The sequence below is a fragment of the Pelodiscus sinensis genome, chromosome 2 (assembly GCF_049634645.1).
Source record: "Pelodiscus sinensis isolate JC-2024 chromosome 2, ASM4963464v1, whole genome shotgun sequence".
Taxonomy (NCBI): domain Eukaryota; kingdom Metazoa; phylum Chordata; order Testudines; family Trionychidae; genus Pelodiscus; species Pelodiscus sinensis.
Window position 1 is genome coordinate 68,074,961 of NC_134712.1, and position 12,395 is coordinate 68,087,355.

Sequence of the window (12,395 nt, forward strand, 5' to 3'; positions counted from 1 at the left end):
GATGTCAGTTGGCAGCACTGACTGTTACCATTGAATCAGCCTTAAATCTAAACCTTAACTCCATTACAAAACTAATTCTCACCTGAACAATGCCCCATCACCATGTTTACCCTTTAGTCATGATACACATTTCATATGAATCACAAATGGAAACTGAAGGTCCAAATAGTTAGTGAGGGAAACATACCCAGAATTAGCAATAAAGTCTCCAGCACCTGGGAGGCAGGTGAATTTGGCTCCCCTTGCCAGAAGGGCTGTAAAGATTGCCAGAAAGGTTTGATTTAGAACTCTAATCCAAGAGGTCCTTGGCAGGCTAAGAGACAAATTTCAAACTGAGGTCTCTTTATTGGCAAGCAGTTATGGACTGATTAGGATCAATAATGTAGAGGAAGGCTACAGAACTTTTAAAGATGTAGTGTATGAGATCAGAACTTTAAACAGTTGTACACTACATGCCCTCAGTATCTTTCAATACTGAGAAAAAAACATTAGTTTGCGATGTTGTAAGGGTCAACAAAGAAATCAGTGTTACTTTTTAGCACTCGCTTTAGCCTAATGATCTCTCTCTCTCTCTCAGGGGCTGACATTTTCAGTACTTCACATAACAGCTGCAAAACAATGATGAGCTCCAAGAAAAGGTGACATCTGTGTTTCCTGTTCCACCTTGGCAAATCAAATATAGAAGCCTTTGGCTATAACCTTGAGATATTCTAATCTTGCTGCCTATGTGATAATGGGCCTGATCCTCTTTCCACGGAAGTAATGGGATTTCTGCTCAATATGTATGAAACTAGTTTAAATCTATTTGGTCAATTACTTGTCTTTATTTTATTAGATAGCATTAGATATGGAGAATGGATAGGGTTCAGAGAAGGGAAAAATATTCAGTTCTATGATTGTGCTTATTTTGCAGTGCTATTTTCTCTACAGCCATCATCTCACTACTGTTATATTTTCCTTCCTTACTTTATTCTCCCCATTTCCCAGAGCCTTCCTGACATCCAGCCCATTCAGGACACATCTTATTCCCACTAAAGCCTGGTCTACACTAGGACCTTATTCTGAAATTAGCTCCCCAAGGTAGAATTTGTAAGCGATGCGTCCACACTACCCAGCCTGTTATTCCGAAATAAGGGGCCATGGAATTCAAGCTCTGTAGTCCTCCTTTTCATGAGGAGCAACACTATTCCTGAACTTGTAAGTCCAAAGTAACATTAGTGTGGACACTCTGATGCCACTAATCTGAACTAATTGGCCTCTGGGAAGCCTCCCACAGCTCCCCAGGTCCGTGAGTCCGAGGTAGCATATCCACATTAACAAAGCCTGCCTACATTTGATTCTTCCCCATAGTGAAGACACGGAATTTCACATTTGTAAGACTGGGTACCCAGAAGTCAAACTTAGTAAATTCAGACTAATCTCTACTGTAGACATGGCCAAAATAATAACTAGACCATTCCTGAGTAGTGTTTGTCTAACCTAATCTTCAAAGCTTCCAGTGACGGAAACTCCACATCCTTTATCACCAGTTTGTTACAGTGCTTAGCTACCATGACAATTATGGAGTTTTTTAATCTGAGCAGAACACAAAGAATAACACAAACAGGCTGAAGGACCTGCTGAAAGCACAATGTCTGATGCTGGGGTAAGGCTTTTGCAAAAGGGGTCCAGACTGAAAAGAGTGTTCCTGGTGCTACCATAAAAGAAGCAGTTTCCTGATATTTGATGCCTTCTATGGACTGTGCATATTCTTTGTTAGTAAACAGAAATGAAACAAAGAAATACCTATCACCAATTGTTCTGCCTAACTGGAACAATCTAAGCGAGCCAAAATTTTTAGATAGCTGTTCTGTCCAAAACAGGCTAACACTATTTTAGCTATAGGCTTTATAAAATTATATTCTAATACACATATATTTCATCACATTTAATGATAATGACTGCCCCCCTCTAGTTTTTACAAAGTAAACTTCTGGCATCAACTCAGCTACTTTAAATGAGTTTCACATTCTGTATTTTAAGAAAGTGCACATCTGTGTGATTATTTTTACACCATGAAAAATAAATACCTAATATGTTTGCGAATTGCAGTGCCAAGGGAAAATTCTGTGTAAACACAGATAAAGAGATGAAAAAGTCAACTGATTTATACACAGTTGAAGTATTAATAATGTCAAAAATAAATAAAGTCAGTTATTTTGGTGGCTGAAATTTTAGCAAAGAATAGTTATGAAAAAGTAACTATCTACGTATGGAAAACTAGCAATATTATTTTGATACTCACTTTATATATTCAGCAAAACATTTTGAATTTTACAAATGATTTTGAAAGCCACAAAGTATAGAATCATAGAACCATAGAGCTGGAAGAGCCCTCAGAAGGTCATCAAGTCCAGCCCCTGCTCTAGGCAGGACCAATCCCACCTAAATCAACCCAGCCATGGCTCTGTCAAGCCGAGACTTAAACACCTCTAGGGATGGAGACTCCATTACTTCCCTAGGTAATCCATTCCAATGCCTCACCACTCTCCTAGTGAAATAGTTTTTCCTAATATCCAACCTGGACCTCTCCCACCACAACTTGAGACCATTGCTCCTTGTTCTGCCATTTGTCACTACTGAGAATAGCGTTTCTCCACCCTCTTTGGAACCTCCCTTCAGGAAGTTGAAGTCTACTATCAAATCCCCCCTCACTCTTTGCTTCTCCAGACTAAACAGATCCAAATCCTTCAGCCTCTCCTCATAGGTCATATGCTCCAGCCCCATAATCATTTTGGTTGCCCTCCGCTGGACCCTCTTCAATGCATCCCCATCCTTTTTGTAGTGGGGGGCCCAGAACTGGATACAATACTCCGGATGTGGCCTCACCAAAGCCAAATAAAGGGGAATAATCACTTCTCTGGATCTGTTGGCAATGCTCTTCCTAATGCACCCTAATATGCCATTAGCCTTCTTGGCTACAAGGGCACACTGTTGACTCATATCCAGCTTCTCATCCACTGTAACCCGCAGGTCCTTTTCTGCAGAACTACTACTTAGCTGGTTGGTCCCCAGGCTGTAACTATGCTCCGGATTCTTCCGTTCTAAGTGTAGGACTCTGCACTTCTCCTTGTTGAACCTCATCAGATTTCTTGTGGCCCGATCCTCCAATTTATCTAAGTCACTCTGGACCCTATCTCTGCCCCCAAGCATATCTACCTCTCCCTCTAGCTTAGTGTCATCTGCAAACTTGCTGAGGGTGCAATCCATCCCCTCATCCAGGTCATTAATAAAGATATTGAATAAAACCGTTCCCAGCACCGAACCTTGGAGCACTCCACTAGAAACTGACCACCATCCTGACAACGAGCCATTGATCACTACCCGCTGGGCCCGGCCTTCTAGCCATCTTTCTATCCATCTTACCGTCTATTTATCCAATCCACAATCCCTTAACTTGCTGGCAAGAATATTGTGGGAGACCATATCAAAAGCCTTGCTAAAGTCAAGGAATAACGTCTACACTTTGCTCCAGATCATCCACTGACTTTCCCATGTCCACAGAGCCAGTTACCTTATCATAGAAGCTAATCAGATTGGTCAGGCACAACTTGCCCTTTGTGAATCCATGCTGACTATTCCTGATCACTTTCCTCTCTTCCAAGTGCCTGAAAATGGATTCCTTAAGGATCCCTTCCATGATTTTTCCAGGAACCGAGATAAGACTGACCGCCCTATAGTTCCCTGGATCGTCCTTCTTCCCTTTTTTGAAGACGGGCACTACATTTGCCTTTTTCCAATCATCCAGGATCTCTCCCGATCTCCACGACTTTTCAAAGATAATGGCCAAAGGCTCCTCAATGACATTTGCCAACTCCCTCAGTATCTTTGGATGCATTAAGTCCGGACCCATGGATTTGTGTACGTTTAGTTTTTCTAAATAGTTCCTAACCTGTTCTTTACCCACAAGGGCTGTACATCTTCATCCCATCTTGCATCACTTAGCGCATTAGTCCGGGAGCCCACCTTGTCCGTGAATATAGAAGCAAAGAAAGCATTGAGTACTTCAGCTTTCCCCACACTATCTGTCACTAGGTTACCTCCTTCATCCAGTAGGGGCCCCACACCCTTTCTGATCACCTTCTTCTTAACATGCCTGTAGAAACCTTTCTTGTTATCCTTCATATCCTTTGCTAGTCGCAATTCCACTTGCGCTTTCGCCTTCCTGATACCCCCCTGGCATTCTCGATCTATACCTTTAAGCCCCTCCCTGGTCATTTGTCCAAGTTTCCACTTTTTGTAAGCTTCCTTTTTGTGCTTAAGTTCACCAAGGATTTCCCCTGTAAGCCAATCCAGTCTCCTACCATGTTTGCCTCTCTTGCTATGCATCGGGATAGTTTCTCTCTTTTCCTTCAATAAGGCTTCTTTAAAATTTTGCTAGCTGTCCTGGACTCCTTTCCCCTTCATGTTAGCATCCCAGGGGATTCTGCCCATCAGGTCTCTGAGGGAGTCAAAATCTGCTTTTCTGAAGTCCAAGGTGTGTATTTTACTACTCTCTTTTCTTCCTTTGGTCAGGATCCTGAAATCTACTATCTCATGATCACTGCTTCGCAGGTTGTCACCCACCTCTACTTCCCCTATTAGTTCCTCCCTGTTTGTGAGCAGAAGGTCAAGTTGCGCATGGCCCCTGGTCAGATTCTTCAGCACTTGTACCAAGAAGTTATCCCCAATGTTCTCCAAAAACTTTATGGATTGCCTGTGTACTGCTGTATTGATCTCCCAACAGATGTCAACAGTTGATATAGCTGTGAGATTTTTGTAGCTGTGAAGTTTTTGTAGCATATTGGAGTGAGAGCTCAGAAAGATAAAAGGTTGAGAACCCCTGCTTTATAGCATCTTGGATGCTAATGGGTTTTTTAATAGGACATATAAAAGAAAGAAGCTATTTCCCTGAAAGTGTTTGCATACCAAACCAATAAACACATATACAAACATAGGAAGTTGGTGCTGATCACTATCGCTATTATAAGAAAATCCCCCAAACTAATTTCCCAGTCAGATCAATTTCAGAGTTTATGGTTTCTTTTCACACAAGCACATTAATAATGTACTTCTATCAAACAAACCATTTAGTTCCTATATTTCCATAGTTATTCTACCTCAGACAGGCAATACTAAAATAAATGTGGAAATGATAAAGATACACAAAACTGTAATTTAAGAAGCAGATCAATAATATGTTGTTAATGGAACATCAAAATTGCTTGATTCTTCCCTGAAGTTCATGTTGATGCCAGCTGTATATTAAAAGACTGGAATCTTTTTCTCACCAAATATATACAGGATATATACAGGGTAGCTATGCCAAGCCCCTGGGCAAGGAGAGAGAGGGCCCAACTCCATGCTCCTGGAAGGGGTGGGACCTTGGGCAGAAGGGCTGGGGCCAGGGCCGCCCAGCCTTAGTGCCTCCCAGACTTCCACACCCTTCCCTCCTCACTGCAACTGTTAGGGCCAATGGAAGCCCCTCCTCCTGACCATGTATGTCCAGGGCATACAGTATTCAGTTAAGAACAGATGATATTTATCTTCAATTAAAAAACAAAACAACCCCTGCCAAACCTTTGCTGAAATTAAGACAAGACGAATATGTGATTTTGATATCACTAGTTTTCCAGATTTCTGCATCCAGTAAATTATTTCCTTTCTATATATGAAATTCTCTAATTTGTCTAGCTCCTTTCAAATTGATATTGTATCTCTCTTCCCTGAAATTCTCTATAGTAAGTCCTTTGACATGTAGCGATGGATAGACATGAGGGAAGAATGCATTGATTGCAAACTCCTGTACAGACAGCATAACCAACAAGCTACTCAAGTCAAGAAAGTTATTTTTGCATTCTAAGCTAATGTAACTCTAATGAAGAGGAACTAAATGCCATTCTAATTGCTGGTGCCAGCAGGTCCAATATAAGAGAAAGCATTGCATACTTATGGAGCCATTATACCTATTATTTTATCCTTATTGTTTTTGTTGATTGGTAATTAAAGTTGAAGGATGAATTCAGAAAAAAAATCTCTATTAAAACCTTAACTTGCTTGTTATCTGTTGTTTACTATGCAGTTTTTTCTTTCTCTGTTTTCAGATCCATCAGCAACCAATCTTTACACTACTGAATACTGAGTGATTTTACAGTAACTGTTTAAGAAGATGCCCAAGGTGAATTGACATCTTCAGTGAAAAGAAAAGTCTTATAGATACTTGTGGTACAAATGAATTCTCTACTCCCGTGAGTGCCTAACAATCTTTTAGAAGAATGAGAGAGAGGTGAAGTTCTTTTATAATCCAGACCAGTTTTAATAATGAAAATGTCACCAAAGAAGAGAATTCTTCACAATGTCTTCATTTTCAAGACACAATATATTACTATATAAAATATCATAATTTCACCCCTCTTTTTTTATTAGAAAAAACAAACATGGACTCATTTTAGAGGCAAAGGGAAAAATCCTACTTTCCTTAAACATATATAGAACCCTTTATTTCAGTGATCCAGTGCAAGGGGAAGCCCATTAAGAGCTAGTATCCCTATCTTTTCTGAAAAAAATCAGAAAAATTAAATAATTCCAAAATAGAGACTATGAGAATTATTAATTTTCCAAATGTTCCTCTTACTTACCTGCTGGTTTACAGGAAAATTCCTGTTGATTTTCTTTATCTATAAAAATGAACAAAAAAATTATTAATAAATATACTATGTAAATGCAACAATAAAAGATACTGTGGATGACATGAAACACTTGCAAAATATGCTCATGCAGATTACACAGATGTAAATCAGAAGTAGCTCCACTTCATTAATTTCAGTGATTCCAGGGTCTAACCATTGTGAATAAAGGAAAAATTCCTAATCCCATGTACTGGATTGAATCAAACAGCTGTTCAAATTTATAGAAATTGCAATACATTCAGTTTTCTTTCTGAATTTTACAAAACACAATGGAAAACAGTGTCATTAGTCTCTGTTTTCAGAAATTTTCAAACAATAATTTCAAATGTAACCTTGGCTAATATTCTTAATCCAGGAAATACTAAAAACATCTAACACCATGAGAACAGCTATCAGTCCTTTGGTCACTCAAGCTACGTTTTCTAATAAATAGCAAATACCTATCCCCCTAAAAACAAAAGTAAAGAAATAAAGATGAGCTCACACAAAACCCACAGAATCATGGGGAAGTTTGGATGTCATGGCTAGCTAGCTATTCTATTTGGGTAGCACCAAAAACCCAGATCATGACACTTTTGTCCATGGGAGACTCTGACTATGAAACAGACTTAGTTGCTCCTGCTAAGAGAAGGAAATTCATCCATCTCTATGTGTGTTCTCTCTTCTAAACCATCTTATTGCCGATTGTTTTTGTGTCTCAGGGGAAACAAAAAAAATGCACTTCAAACATTAAAAGGATAAACTGTATTGTCAACCAGGCATCAATGGTAAAGCCAGCCAGGTCCCCAAACCAGAACATAACATTTACACTACTCCCGTGTAATGCGTGACATTTTAAGGGAACATAAGATGAATCACTAGAGAATGTGTTTCCTCTAAAATTTCTAATCTCATCTAAATAAACATCCACACATAAAGGTGAAAGAAGCACTACAACTGTAAACTTAAAAAAGAAAAAATGTATTTTACCACAGTATCAACCCCCACCAGGCTATCCTGCAGATATTAAACATCCTGAAAGTCTTGAACTGGCAGCTCCCTCAGCTTTGTTATCAAAGCATATTTAACAGTGCCAAAAATTTGCTATGAGCTGCTGACCCCAAAATGTCACAGAGGCCTCAAAACAAAGCCTCCCTATAAAAGTCCTGGTACCTTTGTCTTCTGGATTCATGCATATTCTGGAAAAGGAAACTGGCAGAGAACTATTCCTGCTGTCCCAAGATATTCTGTATAATCATTGGGTACCATCCATCCTAAGGCATTTTTCACAAGAGCAGATACATAACTCATGGGCTACATAAACACTTAGGGTATGTCTACACTACCCCGCTAGTTCGAACTAGGAGGGTAATGTATGCATACCGCACTTGCAAATGAAGCCCGGGATTTGAATTTCCCGGGCTTCATTTGCATAAGCCGGCCGGCGCCATTTTTAAATGCCGGCTTGTTCGAACCCCGTGCCGTGCGGCTACACGCGGCACGGGCTAGATAGTTCGAACTAGCAAGCCATTCCGCACTATCTGTACGCCTCGTGGAACAGGCTTAGTGCGGAATGGCTTGCTAGTTCGAACTATCTAGCCCGTGCCGCGTGTAGCCGCGTGGCACGGGGTTCGAACAAGCCGGCATTTAAAAATGGCGCCGGCCAGCTTATGCAAATGAAGCCCGGGAAATTCAAATCCCGGGCTTCATTTGCAAGTGCGGTATGCCTACATTACCACCCTAGTTCGAACTAGGGTGGTAGTGTAGACATACCCTTACTGAGGTGAGTAGAATACAGACACTAAATGCCCAGTTAGCATGGATATAAACAGTAGTGTACCTGGTGAGACAGAGTTTAGGTGAGCAGAAGAAAGGGTCCTTACACATCTGAACTCACAAGGTATATACCTCAAATGTTTCCTGAATGCCCTATCACATCTACCCCGCTGTTTTTAGCAGTGTCATGTCCTGCTGCATATCAGAGCCTTTCCATACCACAGTAAAAGTCTCCAGCAGTGGGGAAAGGCTCTGGCAGAGGAAACAGCAGAGGGAAGTTGTAGCAGGGGAGGCAGTGATGAAAGGAATAAGGAACTGCCAGAGCATTTTCCCACTGCTCCCCGCTACTAGATCCTTTCATGACAGTATATAACTATACGGGTAGTGTCTGTACTCTACATGCCACTGATTTTGAGCCTTATGGATTTGTTCCTAAAATCAACACCTATAGAATACTCCCAAATTACAGTACCCATCACCACTTGTATTTGTAGGTACCATTAAAGCAAGGGTGCAGAACCTCTAGCATGCTGGCCACTTACAGTTCATCAGAGTTAGCCACTGGCAGGCTGCCGGACAATTTGTCTACCTGAGGGTCGACAGGCTCAGAGTCCCTTAGACATTTAGAAGCAAAAGGCTCCTATGTGCCTAAGTTAGTTTATGAAACAGAATGTAGGTTCTTAAGTCACTTAGGCACTTTTAAAATGTTTACCACCATTAAATAGAGCACTCTTTTCTTTTTTCATATTATTACAGAATGCACTGTGATGATTTTAAAAGTTAGTCTGAATTAGATTAATTTTGCAAATTCATACCTCAGCCTCTTACAGACAGGGCATGTCTAGACTACCCTCGGCTTCTGAAAGAAGATATGAAAATTTGGCATGAATTTGCATATCTTCTTCTGAACCCTTTTTTGGAAGAGTTTTTTTTTTTTAAACACCAGTCTAGATGGAGGTTTTCACGCAACCTCTTCCCCCTTTTTGAAAGAACCCTGCAAACCTCATTTTTTGAGGAATAAGTGTTCTTTTGAAAAAGGGGAGGGCTGCACACCCCTCCCCCCCATCTAGACTGCTGTTTTTTTTTCTGAAAAAAAAAACCCTCTTCTGAAAAAGGGATCTGAAGAAGATATGCAAATTGACACTAAATTTGCATATTTTCTTTCGGAAGCCGAGGGTGGTCTAGACATACCCAGAAAGAAGATGGGTGAGGGAATATCTTTTATGGGAACAACCTCTATTGGTGAAAGAGAATCTTCTAAGCTACACAGAAGTCTTCTTCAGGTCAGGGAAATTTACTCAGAGTGCCACAGCTAAACAGAAGGTCAAACAGATAGCAGAAGTAGTTAGCACCTATTCTAAGGGATTATTCGAGGTAAAGTGACCCAGTAACATGCAGCTAGTCATATGAGGAGGAAGGGGCTTATTGGGTTACAGATTGTTGTAATAAGCATTAAATCCAATGCCTTTAAGACTGTGATTTTTATGAATGTAATGAATATAAGCTCCTAAGATCATCTCTGGGAGTGTTGTGCAGTTTGCCTTTGAGGATGAGGACTGATGGGCCAATCAATTATAGAATGATCACTTTGTGAAAAGTGTTCACCCACAGGCGATAGGGTGTTTTTGTCTTGCAATTTTCCTGTGTTCATTTAAGAGCATAGTGATTGTCTGGTTTCATCTGCATAGCTGTTATTGGGACATTTAGTGCAGTGGTTGAGGTATACCATATGTGATAGGAATGTGCAAGACCCACTGATCTTGAAAGGTGTGTTGTCTGGAGATTTGATCATTGTAATAATGGAAATAAAAATATTTATTGAACCTCCTCTTCTAGTTTTAACAACCCCCAAACCTCTCTATGCTCACTATCAGAAGCAAGCTCCCCAAAGACCAGGATGCACACTAATAAATGCACTGAAATCTTGCATATTATGTATGATGTAAAGAGCACAGAAAAGTCATACTTGGCCAGTAAAGTTAAATAATTAACTATTCAAATGTGCAAACTAGCTAATGAATAAACTTTTCTCCCAAGAAGACTCATCACCTTGGGCTCCTTATCCCTGGTGTAGATCTAGAGGGCCCAAGAAAATGTGATTTTTCATGAGTGGTTGTTGTAATCAAAGACCCAGGTACTGGATATCTAAAATGACTATGCCAATCCCTTAGATAGAACTTGGTATTAGCTATCAGACTTCTTAGATGTGGCCAAAATAGATGCAGGTCCTTGGCTGGCAAGAATGCATTCATTAGTTGGTCTGGCTAGATGATCTTGGGACATTATGTGTAACATGTGAAATAATATAGGAGATCTCTCTTGAAAGACCCCCAAGGAGATCTCCAAGATGTCTGTTGTTCTTGTAAGGGCGTGCTGGGAAAGCCATGAAATAATCGTGTGAGAAGAAATCATGGCCTTTTCAGATGATGATGGTGATATGAGGAATATGTGATAGGAGAGATATGTCATGAGGAGGTGGTATGGGGAATAGGTGATATGTCATGAGGAATACGCTGATCCTCATATTTCTTTATGAGTTTTTCCTCCTCACTAAGAGGTTCTTGATCATCATCCCTTCAATATCTTTTTCAGTCTGATGGGGACTCCTTAGTTGAAAATTTAGAGGAGATTACCTTATTCTGGATCTCAAAGATGTCAGATTGGGAGCAGATGTCACAGTCTGTGCTTTCAGGGAAACCATTATGGCCAGGTCCATGCCCCCATAAGGGAAGGGAATATGTGGTGACACAAAGGTGGGATCCAAGGACTGTGTGATTGCTCTGATGCACAAGATCTGTGGAAAGAGAAACTTCATCCATAGATAGGCACTTCCAAAAATCAGTCTGTGTGAGGAAGAAGATGTCCTACCATGCAGAGAAGAGAATGAAGATGAATACAATTCTTCTAATGGAGAAGTGCTCTATGGTGTAGAAGAAGGAACAGCCTTCTTGTTACAGTACAAGAAGAAACTACTGGTATCATCAAGATTGAATGAAGAGACATTTTCATCTTTGCTACCTGGGACTCCAGCAAGCTCTAGGCAGAGTTGAGAAAGTAGAGGTATCTGGCAATGGAGACGCAAAGTTCAGGAGTGATCGTTAATCTAGAGAAGATGGGCATGAAGCCATAGCATGAAAGGGAGGTGGTAATGATCACAACAAAATACCGTGACCCCCAATCTGGCTAGAACAAGGTACCAGCAACAAAAGTATATGGTACAGATGACAATATAAGTGAGGGAGTGATGTTGATCACTGAAAGTACAGAACATGGAGCAAAAACTGAGGAACACAATTCCACACCATAAACCAATTAAAAAAAAAGAAAACTGTAATCCAGGCGTGGGGAACCTTTTTTGGGTTGGGTGCCACTGACCCAGTCAGGGGTCACACACAAGTGAGAAGCCAAAAAACCTTCCTTTCACAGCCAATCAAATTAGGGTCCTAGTTCTGATCTCAGATCAGTTTTTTATTGATGTAGCTCCATTGACTTCAATGGAATTAATCCTGATTTACACGTGAGAGGCACCACATTTCTAACTATGGGTAGTGAAGACAGTTTTGCGTTCTGTCACTAGCAATCTCATTTTTAGACTATAAACAGGCTGCCAACGAAAGCTTATTTTCTATACATGTTTATGCACAATCGCAAAAAAAAACTAAATGGCAGTGCACTTGGCAGTTCTTCTTGGTTAGTACTGGGGTTGGTGATCAGGACTGAGTACCACCAAAAGATTTTCCATCATTCTGGCTGTGAGAAGCAGGACCTGGGAACAGGCCGAGAGCTGTTTGTTAGCAGCAGGCAATATTTTGAAGACTACAAGGCTTATATTCTGGAATGACGTCTCTTGTAGCCAGTGCACTTTTTGAAAACAGCTTTCAAGTAGAAAATAGATGTTCCTGATGGGATACTTCAGCACACAGATTTTTTTCA

General features: G+C 40.5%; 1 protein-coding gene across 3 annotated transcripts in view; it reads right to left on the reverse strand.

Annotated features, from left to right (window-relative positions):
- SNTG1 (syntrophin gamma 1) overlaps positions 1–12,395 on the reverse strand; it is a 532,439-nt gene that overhangs the window by 121,248 nt on the left and 398,796 nt on the right. For all 3 annotated transcript variants that reach the window (XM_014577356.3, XM_006112171.4, XM_075920716.1), the window contains one exon: positions 6,657–6,695. In XM_014577356.3, coding sequence (XP_014432842.2) covers positions 6,657–6,695 — 39 coding nt within the window. The remainder of the gene's footprint in view (positions 1–6,656; positions 6,696–12,395) is intronic.